General features: G+C 45.8%; 1 protein-coding gene across 3 annotated transcripts in view; it reads right to left on the minus strand.

Annotated features, from left to right (window-relative positions):
• The window catches only part of LOC146775817 (FH1/FH2 domain-containing protein 1-like), a 2636482-nt gene that overhangs the window by 1720663 nt on the left and 890468 nt on the right, over positions 1 to 25351 (minus strand). For all 3 annotated transcript variants that reach the window (XM_085639988.1, XM_085639986.1, XM_085639987.1), the window contains exons 9-10: positions 8189 to 8332; positions 6392 to 6750 (exon numbers count right to left, since the gene is read on the minus strand). In XM_085639988.1, the coding sequence (XP_085496114.1) occupies positions 6392 to 6750; positions 8189 to 8332 (503 nt within the window). The remainder of the gene's footprint in view (positions 1 to 6391; positions 6751 to 8188; positions 8333 to 25351) is intronic.

Here is a 25351-nt window from a genome sequence, read left to right on the forward strand (position 1 = left end):
CATGCAAGTCATACTCTGAGAGTTCCAAACCCAAAGGAAGGGACTGGTAAAGAGTATTTTGAAGAGTCAGATTCCAGTGATGATGAAGATACAGAATCAGTGGGGAAAGAAGTAGGAAAAGCTTCGAATGAACCACTGCGAGTATCAGAGAAGAGATCAAATTCTGTAAGAGAGCCTGAAGTTTCAAACAGCAGTGAAGGAAAAAGAAAAGAAAAAAGAAATCACACAGAGACTACTCCTGAATCAGAAGAGGAGGAGATTGAAGAACCACTTGAGATTATACTTGAAGAAGTAGGGTCAGAAGAAGATCGAGAGGGACAGATTGCGGAAGACCCCCGAGGAGGTGTAGGGAACATTCTTGATGAGCCAGGTGAAGGGACAAGTAGACAGCAAGAAGATTGCGTGTCGGAGACTCGAGGAGGGACAGGAGTAGGGAAGTCTCAAACAGTGGTGAAAAAATCTGTGGAAAAGAAGAAAGCTGCTGGAAAACGGAAACAAGAGGCACTTGAAACAGATGATGAGGATGAACAAACAGAGGGTCGAGTTCTGAGAAAGAAAACTTGGATTGGAGAAATAAGTAATAAAGAAATAAAGCCGAAAAAGGTGTTAAGAGGAGATCGTTGGCCTAACAACAGAGTTAAGAGGCTGAGATACAAAATAATAGGAGCAAGTACATCGAAAGCTGAACAAGTGAATGAAGTTTCGAGTCAAAGTTCAAAAGCTGAAGGAGAAGAATCAAAGGAGTCAAACGAACCAGTAGAAATAAAAAGAGTAAGAAGACCCAACCAAAAGTACAGATCACCGGAATGGTCTTATGTGGCACTGTCTGAAGGAGGAAAAGAAGAAACAGTGACTCGAGATAATCCGGAAGAGATCTTGAGAGAAGTGGTTGAGGAAGATACTGGTGAAATTCTGAAAGTACTCTTGACTGACATTGGAGAAGAGTCGAGTACTGAGGATTTTGATGTTGGAGATCTAATACAATTTGATGTTGAAGAAATTGAAGTGAAGAATGACAAGTATCCAAACTGAATAAAGGAAGGATTCACTTGGATTAAGTGAACGAAAAGATCATTTGGATAAACTGAAAGCTGAAGAATTGTTGAAGAATTGAAGAAGTTCCAACAGTAGTGGAGTAGTAGAGGCTAAACTAAAGTAGTAAAATGGCTAACATAGAGGATAATAGAAATAGATGTGCCTTCTTTAAAAGGTGGTGTAGGATGTGCTGCTGCTGTACTGGATTATTAATGCTTCTATGGGGTGTTTTAGTTTTATTAGTTACTTTTAAAGTAGAGTTTGAAATGCATACAGAGAATGTGACAAATGTAGAGAAGAATTCGCAAAAAGTAGTTCCAATTAGAATTAGTAATACTTACATACACAAAGATAGGTCAATTAATAACTTTTCTAGTAATGTTTTTTCAAAATTGTTATATGAATATGTGAAAACAATGGAAGTAAGGGATTGCTACGTCTGTATGCAATTACCTGCATCCGTTTCAGAGGGTGTTACTTATCATCATTTACTAGCTACATATGGTATTTCCTGTAGTATTTTAAGTAGTGTTTTTTATTTGTTAGGGCAAGTAGATTATAAGATGTCTAACAGAGATAGTATTTTTGGGCACTTGCCAATGAACAAAGAGCTGAATCCAGCTAAAGAAGCTAACACTTTTGGTGAGATTTTTATTGAAGAAAAGGGATTAACATTAGATTACATTTTTAAGAATAATTTAACTTGCAGTTTGAAAGGAGAGGAGAAAGCTTTCCTGGATATGGTAGAGGAAAGGAGATTGAACATGCATGAGGAAGCAGGAAAATATAAAGTGAGTGAGACAATTTGGGACATTGAGATGGGAAAAGAGTTGAAGAATGGGGCTAGTCCAACTTTAGCTCTAGATGCACCACAGAAGGGTAAACTTTGTATTACAAGAAGGAAATCCCAATATGATACATATTTTGTTGGGACTAGTGAGTGCCATGAAACATACTTCATTGCAACAGGTTGGGGTTTCAGAGGTGGAGAAGATACAATTTTTCCAGGAGTATATTATGTTTGTGGGAATAAGGCTTATTACAAGTTGCCTGACCATTGGTATGGCACGTGTTATGTGGGCCTAGTTTTTCCAAAGATTTTTCATATAGATAAAATAACAGATGTAGAACATATTAATTTACTAATGCGTTTTAAGAGAGAAACTTGGTCTGAAATAGTGGGTGATATTTTTGGGGTTTTGATTCCAGCAGTGGGAATTTCTTTGAATGCTTATGGAATTCGGAAACTGTCCACAGTGGTTGATCGCTTATCGACAAATACCGCTGGAGGGTTTCTTTTGGTGAATACGGAATTAAGTGCCGTACGTGCCATGTCTATGCAAAATCGACTTGCCCTTGATATTCTATTGGCCAAGGAGGGTGAAGTCTGTGGAATGCTGAAAGTTCAACATTGTTGCACTTACATTCCAGACGAAAGCAAAGACCTGAAGGTCTATATCAAAAATATTACTGATTTGCATGAAGAATTAGTACCACTTGAAGCTGAGAATTTATGGACTAAAATAGCTAATAAAATGATAGCTGTTAAGGATTTTATTGCAAAAATAGGTAGTACTATTATAGGTAGAATATTGTTTCCCTTAACTTGTATAATTGTTGCTTTATTGATAATAAGATTGGTGTGTGTGTGTTGTAAAAACAGGGGAGGGAGGAAGAAATTGAATAAAGGAAAGAGAAACAAGAGGTTGAAAAGAGAACCACAAGAAATTGAATTAGAAGAATTGAGGGAGAGTGTTTACTTAGAGACAAAAAAGGATGATGAAAGAGTGACTGGTGTGTAATGTTGTGTAAGGGGAAAAGACATTTCCGATTTCTCCTAAAATGGGACAAAATTTTCACTAATTTTTTTTTTTTTTTTTGGGTTTATTTGGTGATAAAATCACCAAAGGGGGGATTGCTGGAGCAGAATTTTCAGTTTGAAAATTCAGTGGCTTTTGAAGCTCTGGTATGTCTATTCGTTGTACTAATTTATTAATAATTAATAATTAATTATTTGTCTTGTGCAAGTGCGTTTATATTAATCAATCCGTTTGTCCTAACAAGAGAGAGTTACACGTGGGTGCGCATAAATGTGCTGTTTAAAAACTAACGTGCGTGTTTTCATGTTTAAACGTTGCTATGTGCTGTTTATTTTTGAGCACAAAATGCTTTTCGAATTAATGCTTTTCTATGTTGCAAGTGCTAGATAAATGCATACACATAAGGGTATTAGTGGGGTTAACACTGTTTAATCACTATGCTGTGGTAACGTTGTTTTTGTTTCTTTTAATAAGATGGTCTATTGAGGCCTATGATGGCCTAGAAAAGATGGCCGATTTGTGAGCCTGGCTGTGATTTATAATATGAAAACTGTGACGAGGGAAACCCCTGCTGGAAATGGTCCTGAAGCTAACTGACCATGGTCCTTGCTTGCTTGTTTGAAAACTTTCCATGAGGACAGCAGCAGTTTTGGGAGATCTCCAAGTGAAATGAAAATGTCCTTGGCAGCCTTGGGAAACAAAGGAGCCTTAGAGAAAAATTCTGAACTGTGGCTCGACTGCCGAGGAGAAGTAGAACTAATATGATACATGTTTTATTTCTTGGTTCCTGTTCCGTAGTCTTTATTATGTGAACTTATCCTGAGCGGAGATTTTCAAATGTAGCGATGTTACATCCTTTCCTTCTCGCTCTGCTCAGCAGGTCCGGCGGACATTACAGTTTTTTCTATGTTTCCAATGTATCTTTCCATTGTTTAGAAACTATAAGAAATGTTAGCCTAGAGAGGGTTTTTGCCACTTGCCATTTTGCCTTTGCCGCGTACCGAATCTGCGTTGCTGAGGGTTGATGCTGAAGGGACTTCGTCTTGAGAGACATTTACCGAGAGACTTGTCCTGACCCGTTCTGACATTTAGCTAGAATAGGTAACTATGAGAAATGATTTACTCTGATTGATTTTCTTTGACTAATTTTAGATAAAGCAATATAATTTTAAACATGGTGTTGGATATTCTTTCTTGTCAATTATTGGGTTTACATTTTTGATTATTGCTGTATATGTTGTATAGATTATGTTTAAGGACAGTCACAAAAACCAGGTCTTATCGACCTCGATATAGATGCAGGGTGATTAGGAGTTTTCCTTCCACAGGTTTATTGCTGGTAGAGTATTTGAACGTATGTTAGTGTAGTGAAATGGGCCATAGCGTATGATGTATGCATGTGCGTGTAACTGTGAGATTACTCTGTCCGTGGTAGTGGGAATATTATACACACCCTGTTCTCTAACACATGCAATCCCCTACTCCTCCCCATTTTCTCTGTTCTTTAATTCCTTGTTACTTTGGTATTTGTATAATAACGCACTTTACATATCAACCTTGAGAAAGACCCAGGCCTGCGTGCCAGGAAGCAGTGAACATGTATTTGGCTGTCTTTTTGTTTCGCTCAAGTAGAATTCCCTTGGATCATCAGAAAAATAACCAAAATAAAACAAACATTCCCACGTTACTTTGTACTTTCTAAATCCATTTTTGAAATACAATAAACAAGATGATCTAACTATCTAGCTCGGTCCTTCTCAAAATCTAGGTAGACATGGTACCTGTTGGGTCGTTTTGCCATTCACCCCATTCTCCCTTGCCCTTCACCTCCAACCCACTGGGCCATCACTGAACATTCACAAAGGAGCATTTATATTATTGCAGATATGGCATCAGATCTCTTTTGTCTAACGGCGGGATGGACGTGGAACTAGAGTTACCTGCCACATGTTTGTTATAGTTCGGAAGCGCTACACCTCCCAATACAGGGTCAAGAGGCTTGGAAAGAGCAAAAGCGGGAGGCAATACAACTAAATTCAGTTTAGGTAGTTCGGCATCAATGGCTCCCAACCGATCGTTGTTGGGTTTTAACCTGGCCTCCAAGATGGCCTTTATTATCCCACACAGAACCCCTTCTGTGTCGGCAGAATCCGCCCCACTACATCCAGCGGGGTAAGTGATTGCTCTTCGGTCTGACAGTTGGCAGCTACCTCTTCCTTTTGCTGGTGGACCCTACATGGTGTGCAAGCCAAGCTGGGCAATAATACTGAAGGCGCATTAGGAGAGTGACAAGAAGACTTGGCTGCAGGGATATTGACAAATTGGGCACGGGCCTCTGATGATGCGAACAATTTAGTGACAGGCAAGTAGTCTGGCCCGGAGGAACGGGTGTGAGAGATAAACATCATTCAGCAATTTCAATTTCTTTACTTGTTACACCTACAGCACGCTGGAGAAACCTATTGAGTGAAGAGTACATTGGCGATTTGAGTAGGTTGGTTACAGCCTTGGGCTTCCCCATTCTTAACAATGATTACTAATAACCAGAGGCAGTCACAAATACACGTCGGGGGTAAGGAGCAGAATAATGATAGAAGAGTACCTCGACAATGAAGTGGAGAAATGGGAAGTGAAGCCAGGAAGGGTGGCTCGGCCTCTTCTGGCCTTCCCATTCTTGGCCCGCTCTTCTCTCGAGCGTCAACTGTGAAATTTATGTGCCCGCCCTGCGCTGTTGTGGTTGCCCATCTCCTGGCAGGAACTGCATTCTGGGCTCTGGAGTCCCAAATAGTGTCCAGTGCTGTGGGAATCAAGCGTGGAATGTATGCCCCCAGCACTGTTGTGGTTCTCTGTCTTCTGGTGGAAACTGGATTCTGGGAACTGGAGTCCCTAACCCCACGTCGCAGGTGGCAACCGTAGAATTGATGCACCCTCTCTGTGCTCTTGTGGCTCTTCGTCTCCTGTTAGGAACTGGATTTTGGAGTCCTAAAGAGCATCCTGTGCCGTGGGTGCCAAGCGTAGCATTTATGCGCCCGCCTGGTGCTGTTATGGTTCCCCGCCACCTGACAGAAATAGGAATTTGGGCTCTGGAGTCCCAACGAGCGTCTGCATAATGATATGGCTGAAGCCTAGTTCCCAGATGGTACACAAAACCTCAGTGGCAAGCTTGTTTTCTGGATCTACAAAACAGTTTCCAGGAATAAGGATACAATCACGGGGTGACAATAGATTAAGGTATTGTTCAAGCAATTACTGAATAAAGAATCTACGTTTTTCGGGGGCTATAAAAAAAGTTTCAAAGCCTCTATTAGTAGGGTTAAGCACTATTACATCATGTTTTATATGGGATTCTAGTGAATAGTAGGTACAGAATATGGGAAAACAAAGAACAAAGTCTTAATGTAATTAGAAAATATATATTTTTTGCTATAGGCAGCATAGGTACTCCCTTATATTAGATGACATGGTGATAAGACTGTCAAGTACTCCAACAAACAAATTATACAAAAAAAATCTAAGCATCTCTTTGCAGTACTTACATTGATGGTTCCTGGTCATTGGGCAATGCTCCATAGCTGCCATTACTAAAAGTGTTGGAAGATGAGGCGGAAGGTGTGGTTGGTGTTTGGCTCACTGGTATCAAAAGAGGCATGACAGGAGATTGTGCAGCCTTGCGCCTTGCACCCACAAAGTTGATAGAACGATCTGGCAAAGTTGGTGGGCTATACTGGTCTTGCACATGGTTTGCCAGCAAAGAGGGTGAATGGGATATGTTGCCATTTCCTGATAAACGCTTGCTCTGCTTGCCCTCTTCAACTGCTTGTGACAATTTCTTTCTGTCTTTGCGATTACTTGACAATGCATCCTCATGGTCCCCGTCTTCGTGCTTTAGGGCGTTCTTTAAAAGAAAAGAAAAATACAACAATCAAGGGCTTGTAAGCAGCAATGCCTAATCTTTTGGCAGTACTAACCAATTTATTATATCCACATGTCTCCTGTTTCCCTCCGTGCTTGGATCCCCATGCAGCACTTACAGTACTTGAGATGCACATTTAGTAGATCATGCAGACAAGAAGCCAGAACCAAGTGTGCAGCAATACATAAATAACATCTTAAAAGCCAGCAGTTTCACATAAGACCTTAGGGATACACAGTCACCTCTACTAGCATAACACAGATCTAACAAAATGTTACCTTCAACCTCCGATCCCAATCAGATTTAAGAAGAGGCCTTCTCCAAGCTGTAGCCATTCATGCGGACTCCATGTTTTGCCAAGGCATAAGAAGAAACATCCCTTCATGTCCCCAGGTCACCCCTACATGGATGCTACAGTCACAATTATTTAACAATACCAGATATAATTACTAATGGGGCAAAGGGTAGTTCAGCTGTCAAAAAAAGGCTTTGCATACCAGTCAGTCACTCTGTCAGTTACTCTTAATCCCTGCTCTATCACTCCATCCATTGTCCCCTTTGAGCTATCCCATATAGCACCTCACACCTCTCAAGGGTCTCAGTACCCATGCAATTAAGAGGTAAAAAAATAGTCTTCTTACAAATGCCAGACCCATGACAGGAAAAGGGAAAATGTTAAAATTATTTATTTGGAACAGCAAGATGAATACTGGATGATCTAGTAAAGACTGACAGTCTGTGGCCAAAGGACTAGCAGACTTAAAGCACATTAAATGCTGACTGGTTAATATGGGAATCACAGTAATTGGATAAACGACATATCCTGATTGCTTATAACAAAACCAAATAAATAATGTATTTTCTTACTTGTGACAAGCCAGGCCAGTAATGCCCTTAACCCAGCAATCATACGACAGCATGATGACCACGTGGCATATGATTACATTAATATTGTACAAGCCATCTTAATCTGATCCATAGTCTTCTCTGTTCGGTCCATAAATACTCCACAGAATGCCAAACACATGGGAGAAGCTTAATAAATGAGAAATTGAAGTTTTGGAGTACCCTAAAGATGCTTAAGACCATTTGTCCACCCGGAAAAAGCATTTTGCGTTCATGCAATTGTGGTTCCCGTCCAACAGGTCTTCAGAATCAGCTGTTTTCAAAAATAGAAACATCTCTGGTAACATGTGACAGCTAGTAAGAGACTGTGGAATCTAAAAGATTTTTTTTTTTGCTTTCTCAATTATTCCTCAATTCATGTTCCGTGCAATGACCTTGGGAGAAGTAGTCTTGCTCCCACCTGCAGTACCATTAGCCAACTACATGCTTAGTGCTACAAAAAAGAAAAACAGATGGTAGTAGATGAGGGTTTATTACAGAAACAGTAAAGACAGTCAAAAAATAATTGCCTTACTTCATACACAGTAAACGTCTGTTTCAAGTCTGGATCTGTTCCTATGTTCTTTACATAACGTTGGACAATCTTTTCCATTCCCAACTTTTCGAGACAGTCTGTGACGTCATAGAACGAGTCCTGATCTGGAAGAGCAGCGAGTGTCTAAATAGACAATAAAAGTATTAGTACTTCTTCTCAACACTGCAGTCCTTGACCACAATAGTACGGTTAGCAATGGACGGCAAACACCAAAAAACAAATTCATGCACTATACAATCAAATTGCCTCTATAGGAACATCCCTGCACAGACTGCTCCTATTTATAAAAAGGTCATTTACACATGTACCTGCTCTTAATTCACCTTCTCACCTCATACCCTAATGTTATCCAGTGGGAGTAAAGATCCATTGCCACACCCTTGACCATTTGGGGATTTCCGATTGCTCAGTTACCAATTTAGTCTGTATCTGAGTTATATGCACCCCGAGCCAAAGTTTATAGCCTACTTCGGTATGATTGTGAGGCAATGACCCAGAACATAGTCCCATCCTCGTCAGGATGTAGATGTAAGTAGATTTATTAAGTTCAGTTACAGGTATTTGAGTTGTAGAGATACAGCCCCAACAGGAGCAGTCTGCCTACTGCTCAGCCCATACTCCAACTGACACACTTAAGCATCGAGGCACCCAAACGTTCCATTCAAGACTGTCACACCAACATTCATGCATCACATTCACACTGGCTGAGCAGCTAGAGAGTAAATAACCAGATACATACAACACAGGTTACTACAATAGTCCATATATTTGGTTCTGCGTGTACCTTCAGGCCACTGCTCTGAAACGAAGGACCTAAAAAGTGGTGTTACAGAATTTAATAACATACATGGTACAAATAAAGCAGCTAGCAGCAGACCGGACTGTGATGCAGTACGGAAAATGCTTCTTTCTTTTAAACAGATTTAAAGGAAGCTTTAGAATCTTCAGTGTCAAGGCTCTATAGGAATCATGAGTAACTGGAACTGGTTGCTAATTTGAACCAGCGTCATTTGGGAGACAGAGTGAAGCGGTGTTATCTAGAGCTACGGCCAGAGATGAGATATATAGCTCAACTGAATCTGTCAGAGGTCTGTGATCATTCCATAGCTCTACAGAAGGAAGATACTAAAGAGATGAGGAAAAGATGGGGTACCAAGGGACGTTTAATACAAGCAGAAAGGGACTGAAGGAAACTTTAAAGGAAATAAATAATGGCATTATGCCAGGGAACCCCATGTAAACCAAGAAAGGGTGTGAGAACTGGGGGGCACTAGGTGGTGCACGACCAAGATGGCCGCACTGAAGTGAGGCTCTTGCTGCCCGGCGGCATAATCCTTATCCTGCCCGCAAACAAAGAAATCGTTGTTAGAAGTGTGTCGAGTACCTGAGACACCCTCTACCATCTAATGGTGCCCTAACACCGAGACGAAGACCTTCCGACTGTGGCGGCGCCTTGCGGTTCTGGCAACTCGGTGACTGAAGTTAAAGCCGTTGGAGGGGAACTTGGCTTCCAAAGCTATGTGAGTCTCCCGGCACCCATGCGGTGACTAGGCCGCCATGGACGAACTGCTGACAAGGCGGCATACACCGCCACACAAGTAAGACTGGCGACAATCCCCCCTTCTGCATGCTTCCACACTTCAAGATATCGCAGGAGCGAATTGTGGTGGTGGTGAGACGAGACCGGGAGGCAAAAGTTCTCAGTGGACGCAACTGCGCAGGGGCTGCGACCGCCGATGCAGCCATTTTTTTTAAGCGGCAGCGCGACTCTCGAAAACTAAGCGGATTGTTTGGCTTCTGATACGGGGGAGCGGAGATCGCCTGGTTCTTGTTTCTCTCTTTGCCCACATAACGGGCAGACGCAGGTAGAAATAAGGAGGGGAATGGAGAACCCCCCCCCCCCCCCAAAAAAACAACACCTCAATACACTTTGAGAGCTCCATGTGACATAGCGGCACAGGCGAGAAACCCCTGAAAACAAATGACTAAGGTGGGAATACTCCTGAGTCTATCAGTCCTCTACAGTTTCCACGCTATAAACAGCCATAGGAGTGGTGGATGGTGCACCCGCAGCGCCAAGGGATACTCTTATACCTTATATGGTGCCAACACAAAGCAACACCCCTCTCGAGGAGACTACCCAGATTTAGCTAAGCGGGGATATTTGCTGTGCAGCACCTGAAACAAGAAAGCGGGAGGCCCTTAAACATAAATGACTTCTATCTTAGGGAGAGCACGTTACATACAAGTCCAACAATTGTACACGCAGTGGCACCCAGAAGAAGAGCCCTGATAAGGTGGGTGAGCTACACCACCCATTTTTGCGCAATATACAGACTGAGGTGATCATAGGATCGAGGCATTGACATACTATACCCTTACTGATCTGCCCGTAATATCTGAACCTTAAGACCACGATCACTGTAGATAGCTGGCCTACAGAGTGGCGTGACCACCAGTCGCCTGTGTGACATTATTGCAAAATCAGACAGACGCATCATACCTCACTGTCAGAATTGGCAATGGGGCATGGCACGGATATTGTTCTTAGTCAGGGAACGTCTTTGCCTTTCACAGAACAACAAAACGACCTAGCGGACACACCGCTGGGTCGGACTGGACATAGCTGCAATACGTTGGGCCCAACCTGGGGAAAACAGACGGCAAGCAGTCAAAATTGCCCTTCGAAACCCAGAAGACCATCACACGCTCAAGTACCGATGAACAGGACCAAGCAAGTACAGAACATGCACAAGAACCGGCAACTTTCCCAAGAGGATGATGTTTAAAGTCTCCTGCTCGCTATGTGTTATAGCCTCACCTCCATAGAGAACAAAATGGACTCAATGACAACTCGAATGGATTCCATCGTCCATAAACTAGACAAGCATGATGAGCAGATCAAAGAGACAGAGGCGCACATCAGACAATAAAGATTTGATTTAAATGCAAAAACAAGTTGCCCAGATAGATAAGATCCTCAAAGTAATTGCTGCAAAAAATGAGAATTTAGAAGCGCACAGTAGGCGCAACAATATACTCATAATTGGAATTCCAGCACAAATACTGGTCGAATGGAGGAATTCATCGAACGCCTGCCGTGTGAAACGTTCATTGCTGAATCCTTCTCGCTGCAAATGACAATAGAGAGAGCACATCGTTCACTGGGCCCTAGACCTCCCCCAGGAAGCAATCCCCAACCGATTATTGCACGCTTACTTAATTTTTGGGACCGCAATACGGCTCTGAAACGTGCCCGGGAAAAAAGGCTTCGGAGTTATGAGGGCAATGAATTTACCATATACCCTGACTTCACAGCTCCAGTGCAGCAGGCGAGACGTGAATTCATTTCAGTCAAGCAAAAACTGCGTCAGGCATAAATTGACTATGCTTAATGTACCCAGCACGTTTGCGAGTCACACATCAGGGCAAACAGCACTTCTTTCCCAATACACAGCAGGAGGAGGATTTCCTCAAACGTATCAAGCGACAAACTTCTCCTCGTGCAACGCAGGAAAACCCATCCAGATCTCGGTCTTCGATATCAGACTAAGACTCAAGGCGGAAGGCCTTCACCTTCGGCAAAGTCACGAGGCTGCAAGAGCGGTGGATTATCCTTGCTACTCCTTTGAATAAAGAGGAACAACACTTTGCCTGAAGACTACCTTCCAGATTGAGTGTTTCAGCATATAAGATACAGGGAGGACATTGCTACGGCGCTGTAATCAGATAAGTGGTTTAGGAAGAGTGAGGAAGAAAAGGTAATGAAGAAATGGGACAGTAACACAAAATATACCGGGCAACCCCCTTCCCCCCTCCCAGTTTATGGGTGGCTACTCCATCACTAGGTGGGAAAGGGAGAACCTTGCGTGCCCCCTGGTGTACCCCCAAGGGCGTTCCCCCACATACTTAGGGACTTTCAATAGTTTTATAATGGGTTATGATGTTTGGGAGGTGGGTGGGCAAAGAAGTACCAGCAAAGTTGGGTTGCTGTTGTTGGGGGGGGGGGTGCACCTTGACGGGGAATATTGTTTCATATCCAAATAAGGTATGCTACAAACTGGGTAGATTTGTTTATGCATGTACAGAGGAAAATAGGCAGTGATAGGTCTAGAAAATTCTGCAGAGAATATGTGATGTTTAACTTATGGCTCAGGACACCGTAGCATTGACAATACAACTGTTGAGATGGAATGTTAGAGGTCTGGGAGACCCACATAAACAGATATTGACATACCTAGATTGGCACCATATCCACATTGCAATGCTTCAGGAAACACACTTTGATCAGAGACATACCCCCGTGTTTGCCAGCAAATGGGCTGCGCATAGAATGTACTCCTCGTACTCCAGAGGTAGGGCGATTCTTATCAAGAAAAACTCTCCATTCACCCCAGAAGGAGCGCGCTATGACTCAAAAGGGAGGTACTGCATGATGTGGGGCAGATTGGGATCGTCCTTTGTTATGTTGGTGTGTTGCTATGGGCCAAATGTGGAATTTTACACTACACTTGTTGAGAAAAATTCTCAAACTGGGTTCCACACATGTAATATGGGGAGGAGATTTTAGCACGGTATTAAACCCTGTTAATGCCCCAATTACTTACCGGTAATCTTCATTACTCCGAGTATAGTCTTCCTCGCCACATGACTAACAAAGTGAGCACATACCAAAGCCAAGCGGCTTCATGGAAACTCACAGGAAACCAACGGACCAGAATGGGACCCCCACGGAAGAGGGCAAGCCCAACAGCCCAGACGAGCGGAAGAACCACCCAAGAGAGAGGCAACCACGAGCAGGAAGAACCAGCCCTGGACAGAAAGACAACGGGAGGGCCGAAAACCCGGACCCCCGAGACCCGAAGTGCCGCCAGAAAATGTGCCCTAACCAAAGACCAAAGGAGGACAGAGAAGGCACGGAACCAGACTGCACAGAGCCAAAAGCCACAGCAACAGGCCCCAGAAGAGAAAGCAGCAAGCTGGCCCAAACACACCAAGACAGCCCAACGGACAGCCAAAAGCGAGAGGAGAGCAAAAGCCCAGATAGAGGAACTGAAGAAACAGAGGGCATCCCCACCACAGTGACCCAACAAAAAAGCCATCGCAAAAAGAGAGACTCAGAAAGAGAGACTCAGTCCGACAAACACAGCAACACTGCAAGGGTGACCTACACAAAAGGACCCCCGGAAAAGAATGCGACACCTACGAGAGAACAGGAAGAGACCCAGGAAGGAGCTGGAAATGACACCGAAGAGACCCGGCCACGAAGGGAACCCAACCGGACAACAGCCACACAGTCCGTAGAACGGAAGGGACCAGGCCCAAGGCCAAGCCACCAGAAAGGAAGCAATCGGACACCAGAGGCACACAGAGCCCGTAAGGAAGGCAAATGCAGCGCGGTGGCCCGGGACCGCCCCGCACAGGGACCAAGCAACCCGTCCCAGGAATGTCCCACAAGAAGGAAGCGAGCTGCAGCCACACAGTCAGCCAGCCAACAACCAGGCCCAGCCCAGCCGAACAATGAAGAACCGAATGGAACAGGAGTGCACAGGGAGAAAAAGCCACAGGCAGAAACCGGGCGAAACAAGCCCGAGCCATGTCAACACACCCAGGGAGCCACCGAGCCAACAGGCCCAGGAACTCCAAAACCAGGGACAAAAAACGAGGATACAAATCCACACCGAAAGCGCAGAGCCCCGCCAGGGAGACAAGAACTGGGAGTAGCACCCCCAGGCACCCAACAGCACCGCCGGAAACAAAAACCCGCAAGGGAAAGCCAGAAAGCAGGGACAGGACACAATACCTGCGCCCACATAGGCCGAACACCGACCAATGAGTAACATCGCCCAAGTCAACCACCGCAGCAGCAGACACCAATGGAGACGCACTCAGGCGAGCAACACCAACCGGACAAAAACCCTGGCCAGGCCAAACAAGCCCAGAACCCCTGGAAGAAAAAGGACCCCAGGAAAGCGCAAAGCCGGGAGCCCGGAGGAAAAGGCCGAAGAGCCAACACCGGGGAGGAGAACTCCCATCCAGGCACTAAAGAGGTCCGACCCACAGAACCGTAGGAGAGCAGACAATAACATGAGCCGGCAGGGTGGCACGGCCGGAGCCAGAAGAAAAGTGACCCGAGCAAGGACAGCATCATAGTGCCAAAGAGTCAACAGGGGCGAACCCCGCAAACACCCCAGAGCACGAAGCAGGGGAGAAACCGCCCAGGAGAGCAACAAGAAGCCCCCACAGGGCCGGGGCAAATCCCAGAGAAGCCAAGGAACGGGCAACAGAAAACCGACCAACCGACCCAGCACTGACCGGGAACCTACGCACGCCCCAAAGGGAGGCATAGGCCCCCAGCACCTAGGAAGGGGCACCCAGAACACAAAGACCACTAGTCCAAGAAGGAAATGTCCGAAGACACACAAGATATGGACCCCAAAGGAGAGGCAGCCCAAAGCACCAGGAAGACCCAGGCTGCCACCCACCAAGGTGCAAACCAGTCCAGACCCGGCCAACTACCCAGAGCAGACGAGGTCCGATGCACACAGGGCAAGAGGGCCATGTGGCCCTGGAAGACCAAGGATGGGAAGCATGAGGAGACAACCAAATGGCAAGGCGCAGCACCACAAAGGCTGCGGCAGCCAGCCATAGCCCTGCATAGAAAGATACCCGAGAGGGCGCCACAGAGAGGAAGCAAAGGCCGCCATCACCCGGGAAGGGGAAACAAGAACAGAAAGACCACCTGCCCTACTGGCAGACAGGGCGGGAAGGGAGCCACTGGGGCAAGATAAAAGGGACACCCACGGGAACAAGCAGAGACGGGAAGGCCCATAGGGCACAGAGACCAACCGAAAGGGGAGGACCCTCAACGGACAGACGGTGAAAGCACCGCATGACACAAAGGCACCCAAAACACTCCCTGTGGTGGGCCCATACCAATGCGAACCCGGACAGGAACAGCCGGGGGGCCACAAAAAAAACAGATGAAGGGGGACAGCCAGCCAAGGGAGGAGACCCACCACAGAGCCACAGCACGTCTGGCCGACCCTGGGAGCCCAACAACCGACACTGACCCAGCAGCATAACGTGCACATGTAAAGCGCACGTATCACCCAAGGGTCTCAAGGGGCTGAAGAACAGATGTCTATTGTTACCCAACACGATGGTACTCATTTCATCGACCTCAGAAGGATGAAAGGCTGAGTAGACCCGCCAGGAGAAGAACCTGAGACAATGAGGTCAACACAGGCCCCTACAGTGGATGTAGTAGTCATCACCTGCGCCTTCAGACCCGGACACAGAAAAAGGCCCCCAAGTAGAGCCCCAACCCCCAGGACGCGAGGTGAAACATGACCGTAAGGGAACGCAAGGCCACCAGCTGAGACAGGCATCCGGAGACGCAACCGCCGCGGGCCCGGAAGAGTAAAGGCAAGACTCCAAGAGCAGAAGCAGAAGAAAAAGCCCACCTGGAGACCACAGAAGCAGCCCAGAGAAGAACGGGCAGGGGCAGACAGCGGCCTGCCCCCATAAGACACGCCGTAGCCCACAATTCCCGGAAAATCCCGGAGGGCACATCAACCAGGGACCAACCAGGAGAGACCCTGCACAACAATGGAGAGCAGGCGGGGACAGGAGCATACAGGACGGAGGAACCGCAGGACAACGCCCGCAAAACACTAGGCCATGAACACACACCCCACCGGGCAAAAAGACGATGTATGTGAGAACACTAACACAGGGATGGCAAACCAACAGCCCATAAGGAAGAGCGGATGGTCACTCCATGGAACCCCTCTTGGCAATCACAGGATAAGATATTGCGAAAAACACCAGAAAGGACCCAAAACCGTGACAAGCAGTGCACGTTAACAGGGACACAACATGGGAAAACGCAAAGAGCACAGTTACCCCGAAGGGTATGCCGGCACTGAATACCAGATGCGTACACCCACAGGACCACGTTTAACCAACAGAGCCAGAGCAAGGGCATCCGTACCACAACACAAGCCCTGTAAAGAGCCCGTAAGCCGTCGCGGGTAGAGCAGGAGATTCGGACAGAAACCTCTGGAAGAAGAGCGCTGCCGCCGAGACCTGAACCCAGGACCCCATTCCCAAGGCAGAGCGCTCTAGCCCAAGGCTGCGCTCCCCCCTATCAACCCATGAAACACCATGAGGGAAACCCAGATCCGCCACAGGCGACGAAGACCCCTCCCGTAATGCAAATAAATACATAAACATACCACGGGTGGTGAGAAGATAGTACATAAAAAAAACAAGGAGCCCCACAGCAGCCCAAGCCGACAAAGGAACAGAGATTTCTGGAGATAACGGGGATTGAACCCAGGGACTCATACATGCGAAGCATGCGCTCTACCACTGAGCTACATCCCCGCTTCGGCACGCCAGACCCACGGGACAGGAACAGGCTAGACCAGCTCCAATCACGCAAAAACGGAGGAGAATCCGAAGAAGTCGCTCCGGAAAATGCGGAACAGTGGCATCTGAGGGAAACAGCCCGGAACGAAGCCGGAGGGGCCCTGCCCCTCGGAGCCCCGGCTGAGGCGAGAAGCTGAATGCAAACAGCCCGGTCCCGCCCGACGTATTGTGGGAAAGAAACGCGGGAAGAAGTGGCACCACGCTGCGTAGGCGACACCCGCCAAACTCCCGCAGGACATGACAGAACGTCATGAGTGGACCCAGGCAGCGCCGAGGACTTTCGCCCCGGACGGCAGAAGGTGAGCCCGCACTACAATCAGCAGTCGCCTGCGCCGAATGCCAGCCCCACGGGGCTGACAACATGGGGGTGCGGCCGCGCAGACGTCTGCTGGCCGCCTGATGCAGACTGACCCCCCGCAACAGGGCAGGGGTACTCTGGGAACCCGCACATGGAAAGATTGCACTGCCAACAACTCTCTCGCTATTTGCAGCGTAATGAGGGAGACCAAGAAGTAAAGACCTCCGGCGAGGCCGTCTTAACACTGAAAGTGAAACGGAGCCACCACACAGCATGCACCAGCGGAGCAAAAACTCACTAGTGCAGGCACAGCAGCATAAGCACCGGGGATTACCCAAACGTGTCACAGGAGCACAACGCACCTCCCAGGAATAAATAATGAAATAATCAACCGTTTCACAGTGAAGGACACCACAACCAGTGCTAAAGAGCACCGGCGGGAGCGTGGGCTGAGACAGAGGCCAACAACTAATGACCGCGACAGTGCGAGGCGAGGGGCAGAAGAGAGCAGATACAGCAGAGCCCCAGACCACCCCGCCCGCCCCCCCCCCCCCATTGACCCCTGGCCCGCTAAGTTAGAGCCTAACCGGTCCCAAAAGAGACCGGGGGAAGGAAGGGGGGAGGTCCAAAAGCCCCAGAGTCTGCTAGCGCAGGACCACCAACCAAGGACCCATGTTCCCGCTACAGTAGGAACCACTTACCTGAAGGCGCATCTGGAGAGTAATCCTGCGCAGAACTAAAAAAAACAGGCTGGTGGGTTGGGCCGGCCCGCCTCTTACAGAGGTCAGGGTGTAATGGGTTGGCCATATTGGGAAGGGATGGGAGGCTGACTTTTTGCTTTGGAGGGTTCTGGTGTGGAGCTGAAGCTCACTTTGTTAGTCATGTGGCGAGGAAGACTAACGAGGAGGTAATGACAGGTCTAACCCTCTCCCACACCATTACACCAAGACTCACAGCATATTGCTCGATATGTTTTCTGACATCTGCCTTTTGGATGCATGGAGGCACTGAATACCAGATGCATACACCTACAGGACCAGGTTTAACCAACAGAGCCAGAGCAAGGGCATCCGTACCACAACACCAGCCCTGTAAAGAGGAGACCCTGCATAAAGGCAAGGTACACACTACACAGCGATGCATTCAACATGGGCCAGACTAGATTATTGGGTTGTGACCCGTGGCGTTGTGCCATCGTTAGTTAATGCAGAACATTTAGCTAAGACATACTTCGATCATGCCCCAGTTCGCTTGACAATATCCTCACCGGCACTGAATGCAACTCCCAGCAACTGGAAACTCATTCCAGAAGCATATTAGATAGCGCTTTCCAGTCTGCATTAGGACAAGAAATCACAAACTTTTTCCCACATATGGGCACAGTGTGGGAGGCCTTCAAGGTCACAATGCGAGGCTCTTGCATAGTCAAGAGCTTCGGAGTCTTGCGAGACATAAGATGAAATCTGCAGCGGTTAGAAGGGGAGCGAAAGAGGCTGGAAGGTGAGCTAGGGAATGATACAAACTGTACAATTCAAGTAGAATTCAGAGAAAAACTCTCGGAATATAAAAATACTGTAGAGAGGGAAACCTGCTTTAGAGGGAAATATTTCATGGCGCACAGATACAGTGAAAGGGAGCGGCCAGGTAGGGCCTTGGCAGAAGAAATACAAAACCTTGCTTCTCTAGCTACGTGATGGAGATTTCAGATGACAACGGGGTGAGACATAGAGACAGTAAAGATATACTAACTATTTGTACCGCATACTATACCAACTTGTAAAGTACTCGCAGGCAACAACCACTTGACTTATCTAGCTATCTTAGTGATGTAGCTATCGGATGGCTAGGGGGGGACACAAAGGGAATTCCTTGCGGCACCTCTCAAGGCGGATGAAATACGTGCCACAATCATGCAAATGAAGTCCAGTAAAGACCCCGGGTCAGATGGCCTCCCGATAAACTTTTACAAAACATATATTAATCAACTGATTCCTATACTAAAAGAGGTCTATGAAGAAGCCCAAGAAACAGGCATTCTTCCGTGCTCTATGAGAGAGGCTCTTATTACATGACTCCTAAAACCTAGTGAACCCGCAGACACAGGAGACTCCTATAGGCCGCTTTCCTTCATCAATAATGATGCAAAAAATCCTTGCCCAAGTATTGGCTAATAGATTAAGCCTTCTGATGGAGAAACTAGTGTTGCCTGACCAGGCTGGATTCATTCCAGGGAGAGCAACATCCCATAACCCCCGTACACTATTTTCCATATTACAAAATGTGGACCTTAAACTGGCACTCGCGGTGGTCTTCTTAAGACGCCATGAAAGCCTTTGATTCGGTCAAATGGGACTACTTATTTGTCATACTGCAGTGCATGGGGATTCCCATAGGAGTCCTGGCGTGGATACGCCTACAATATAATTCTCCTGCAGCCAAGATTTTTATAAATGGTCAGACCTCATCACCATTTTCTGTTACAGAGGGCACGAGGCAGGGGTGTCCGCTTCCCCCCTGCTCTTTGCGCTTGCGATTGAGCCTCTAGCGGCCAAAGTGAGACAGCATCATCGGGACTAAGCTCTGCGCTGTCAAATGCATCCAATACTCATCTCCATATACGCAGATGACATTACTGCTGACCGAGAGGAGCTGATGCGCTTAAACTATGGTAGAACCCTAGAAAACATCACTAGTTGTGTCACGAGATGGATCTCACTTCCATTATCTATGGCAGGACGCACTTCTCTCATAAAAATGGCTATCCTCCCATTTTATACTTATTTATGAATATTGCATTTGACCCTGGCAGGCATTTTTTCACGTCCCTACGTACAGAGATGATTAGGCTAACGTGGGGTGGCTAGCAACCCAGGTTGAAATGGGATGTACTTACTAGGCCTTACTCCCAGGGGAAGTTTTGACGTCCACAACCTAGAATTGTACTATATTTGTGTGCAGGCTAATTATGCACAATACTGGTTCCACCCTCCTAAATATATGCCAAAAGAGCCGGTAGAACAATGGCTGGCAGATCCTATACCCTTGGAGGGAGCCATATTGAGCATGCCTCAACCCCGAGAAACCGATCATACGTCAGTCATATGTACTGTGAAAGCTTGGCAGCAAATAACAAAATGGATGCAGGTCCCTATGTTGTACTCACCTCTACTTCCCCTAGTGTATCATCCAAGAATGCCAGTACAACTGGAGGGTGTCTTCAAAAAAACTAAAATTAAGTTTGGCATAACCTGTTGGGGTGACCTGTATCTAAATGGAAAGTTCCGTACAATGCAGCAGATGTTTACTAAATCGATGCCCTCTCCTATGGACATCTTCTTATATATCAGACTGAGACAAGGTATTAAAGAATATAAGCCTTCGTATCCACAAGAATTAACTCCACTACATATGATATTGCAATGCGAAACAGCTGTACACGTAGTGTCTACATTATATCATAGCATTTATATTAATCTGACCCCGGAACAGTGCACTGCAAGGGAAAAATAGGCGACGGATATCGGGCAGGAAGGAATTAACGGACAAACAGTGGACCTACTGCTGTACACAGCCAGAACAAGTAGCATCCAGCAGTCGCCTGCTCATTATACATTAGAAATTTCTACACCGCACTTAATGCACTCCTGCTAAAATGTATAAATATAAACTGCGAGAGAATGACCGATGTGACAGGTGTGGGATAGAGGGGGCAGATTTTCCACACCTCGCCTGGAATTGCAACAGCATTAAGGAATATTGGCGACAAGTGTTTGTAGTAATAGGACAAATGACTTCGCCCTAAATCCAAGTCTCACTTATAACGGTTCTATTGGGCTACACAGAGAATATTGAGGTTGGATACCGGCACTTTGTTTCTATAGGGCTTCTATTAGCCAAGCGAAAAGCAGCATGCAGATGGGGACGAGGCAGGGCTCCTAAGTTCAATGATTGGAACCAGGACATGATATTCTGGCAGGACCAAACACTTACTTATGCGGAATTGCTCCCACTAACTTCACATCCCAGAGACATATGGTATCCCCTCAAAACATATCACCTTGCACACCCAATAGACATCACGAGCAACACAGACACGCTGATGTGCACTGGTTATGTACAGACTTTGAACGAATAAGATACGTAAAGAACACATTGATGGCTAGAAGCGTAAAATTCCAATTCAGATTGCTGCAGTCAGAAATTAAATAAACAGTCGGTGTATGTAAGCAACACATTACAGACCTATATCCATAATGCTACTATGGAAACTGTCATGTATATCTTGTTACTGTATGCAATGTATAAGAATATTTCTACCAATACAATTTATGTAGCGTAATTGCTTCATGGTTTAAAAAAAATAAAATGTGCGAGAACTGAAATAGTTCAGCCCTGGTAAGGGTACCAAGCAGCTGACCAGGCATTACCTTGTTGGTAGAAAATATGACACAAAGCAAACCGCACATGCGACTCTAAAAATAACCGTCAATATCCATGAAGCATCTGGTATCCCATGTGATATTGATATACACCATGGTAAAAGGGATCTTTAATGAGCAGCTACAATAAAAACACATGCCCAGCCGAGCCATCGATATAACCATACAAGCATTGGCAAAGCCAACAGCTCTCACCTACGCTAAAGGCAAGAGATTCACTTCAATGGCAGCTATGTCCATCAGAACTGCTAATGCCATGGTAATAATCAGTAGATATGACAGGCCAATGAGGTCAGATATAGTGCTGTATCTGGACCTCAAGCTGGAGGAGGAGTAACAAGAGATTAAAGCAATTTTCATGAGGGGGGGAAAGTTCCAGCTGCTCTGTTATGTTCGTCAATGGACGTACAACACAATGGCTTCAGGCAACTGTCTGGGGCAGCTGTCTTACGAAGACAGGTGGGGGAGAGCTACCTATTTCAGACCAGTAGTCCACAATAAAATAATGGGCATGCAATTCCACAGGGAGTTATGCTTCGGAAAACGTGGAAAATGATATGCTGAGAATAAAAGCAGATACCAAGGAGGCCATATCTTTATGGGCACTAAAACAAAGGAGATGTTAACCCTTTCATGGTGGAGAAAGAATGCAGCTGCAGTCATTCCAAGATCTACACCAGACATACAGGTATCACTCTTATCAATCACCCTATCAACCTCAGACATAGCGCCAAACCTACAGACCCAGTCAACAACAGCCACCATACAAACATAGCCCCAGTGCCATAAAGGACCTAAAAAAAAAACCCACAATGGTCAGGCAAGAGGTTAAGACACAAGGCGCAAATAGCGAATTCCAGGCACCGGATACCACCATGCCTGCCCTCAAAATATCAGGCCCTTTAGCAGGCAGAATCTCTGCTTTCTACAACAGCTGGAAATAAATTATCACAGATAAATGGGAGCTTTATGTGATCCGATAAGGGCTTACAATAGAGTTGCACAGCATCCACCAATAACCCCTCAGACCCAGTTAGATCACCATCACCTAAACTTGTTAAAAGCATAGATTTGGTGCATGCTACAGAAAGGAGCCACATAAAGAGTCCTAAAACATCATTAAATATGCCGGATTCTATTCCAAGTACTGCCTCATAAAAAACAAACTTGGAAAGTGCAGAGGCCCATTAGAGGCTTACAACAACTCAGTCTCTTTCTGAGAAAACAATTGTTTAGGATGGTTTAAGATCTAAGAGGTATTACATATCCTAATAAGGAACAAATACATGGAGTCATTAGATTTAAGGATGTGTATTTCCACATTTCAGTTCACTGAAAACACCTCAAGTATTTCAGATTAGAGGTAACCGGTTGCCACTACCAACTTCAAGTTCTTCCTTTTGGCTTTCGGTCCACACCCAGAATCTTCACCAAATGCTAAAACATGAAGAGTGGGGATGCAGGGAAAGAAGCAACTATCTTAATAAATATAATTCTCTAAAACATTAATTGTAACTAAATCTTTCAGCTGTAGTTCATGAAATGTAAATTAAATTGTAGCCTGGCATTGCATGAAGGGGAGGAAACATGGAATTTGAAAGGTATTTTATGACACAGCAACTTGCAGTTTACAGACTGGGTCTGAGTGTAGTTCAGCCATGCTGGGTGATGAAGAGTTTGTGCAAAATAGAAGTATTCAAGTAGTAGTTATCAGTGAGGGAATTTACACGGTCTAGCTAGCTTTGTTAACAGACCGAGATTAGCCCTGTGTCGGTTATGTTTTGTGGTAACTTGTTTTTTTGCTTATTTCTTAAAGCTAGAGAAGTACTGTACTGTTGGACATGTACATAGTGATGTTGGCGTCTTTGACGTTGTTTGGAATGTTATCTAGGTCACAATGCTACTCTCCTCGTGACTGTCACCGCTAACTCTGTGGGGATTTAGTTGGCGGTTGAGGAGAGCAGCTGACAGCTGTCAGCTGCTCTCCTCAACCGCCAACTAAATCCCCCTAAGGCAGTCTGTGCCTGGCCGCTCAATAAAGAGTTTTACTCACTTTTAGTATAGCGTCTTTACTACACTTTTGTGGTGACTTGTCGTGTTGTGTTGTCGTGTTGGATCTCCGCCTTTCCCCTGATTTTCTGTAGGCCTGGGCTAAAATTCCGTTCCGCTCACGGAAATTGCGATAATTTGACATTTTCGCGTTCCACGGAGAGCGCGAAAATGTCCAAATTTCCGCAATCCGCATTTTACCAGAAATTTTTGCTTGCTCGCGCTATAAAATAATACATTCTTACCTGAATCCCCGCGTTTGCCGACAAGTTTTCCTGATCCGGTCGCGTTCTCCGCACAAGATGTTGGATTGTTGGTAGCCATTTGCGCTGTCTCGACACCGTTCGCGCCCGCAGTAATGTCATTCGTCGCGCGATCACGTCTTTCTTCTCGCGATCCTGCACCGCGAGAAGAGTGAAAACAAGATGGTTGCGCCCGTGAGCAACCGCATGGGTAAGTTGGCGAGCCGCGACCACGCAGAAAATACAGCGAACGGGCAGGTAAAAAACTTCCACATCTTCGCGATGTTTCCGCGTTTGCAGAGATTTTTAACATTTTCGCGAATATTTGCGAAAGTGAATTTCGCAAATTCCGCCCACCCCTAATTTTCTGACTGCGGATTCCAGCGTTTGAGCCGACGAGCTGAGGCCTCTTCCCTACGCTGGTCACGTGAGGGCATTGACTTTATTTTGCTTTCATTGCTCTGGCAAGCTGAGGGTTGAGTTGTGTTCGTGTTTGACTTACGTTTCTCCGCCTGCATTCAATTAGACGTGCGTGCCCTTCGTGCGTCTCTGGAGCGGCCGCGCTCCTCTCCTCGCTTCTTTTTTCAGAGGGTTGCTTAGCAACTAGTTCTTCATGCATCTTTGAATACGCTGATTCGCACAGCTTTAACATGCGTTTTAGCGGTTTAACAGCTGTTCAGTTGTCGTTATCAATTACACCTTAAGGTAGCATTTGTTTGTCACATGTTTTAACGTTGACTCACACAAATAAAACGTGCGGGTCAGGAGTTTCACACCTATTCAGGCTTCTTTGCTAATCACAGCAACCTCGTCATACCTTGTGGCTTGGTTCTTAAGGTTGTTTCGTACTTTGTATCTTTACAGTCTGCTACAAGGGCATCTCTGGTCTGCACATTTGAATCATCCCCTTCACGCTGATCTGCACAGCCCTGTGTGTGGTTCAGTAGTTCTGCACGTGCCCATTGATTCACACAGCTTATTAACTTGCTTTCACCTTGTCTGTTTTCATGCTGATCGGCACAGCTTGTGTGTTGCTCATTTGTGGGGGTTTTTCTGTAATTTTGTTGTATACTCTAATTTCGTGATTTTTACATTCTCAATTTGTGTGATAGCAACTGCTACTCCAAATATTACTGTCAACCCACCAAAGGAATTTTTGTATATCCTAGGTGATCCCCAGTCCCCTGGTTACAGAGGAAAGAATACTTTTTGAACTACATTTCCACTATTGACCATGCCAACAAGCTTTCAGCATAAAGGAAAAAAAGTTTGTTGCTTCATTCATTGGGCCCTAAAGGTCTAAGGGTTTATAATCAACTGAATAAAGAAAACGGCACTGGAGATGAAAATGTCTTTCTGAAAGTGCTTAGTCAGTTTGACACCTATTTTTCACCTAAAGTATGCATTGGCATTACACACTACAAATCTTTTCGCAGGAATATAATGAATCCATTGAACAAATATGTTACAGCACTTAAAAAAAACTTGCTTTGGATTGTCGTTTCAGAGTTTTACAAGAGGAACTAGTGAGAGATAAAGTTGTTATACATGCTCTTGATCCGTCTAGTCAACATAGGCTGTGGATAAATGGGGACAATCCTTTGAAAGATGTGATGGCGGTCGTTGGAAAAGCAGAATTGTCAGGCAGAAGCGCGAAAGCACTCAAGAAGGATAATGA

This window comes from Triturus cristatus, chromosome 12 (genome assembly GCF_964204655.1).
Source record: "Triturus cristatus chromosome 12, aTriCri1.1, whole genome shotgun sequence".
Lineage (NCBI taxonomy): Eukaryota > Metazoa > Chordata > Amphibia > Caudata > Salamandridae > Triturus > Triturus cristatus.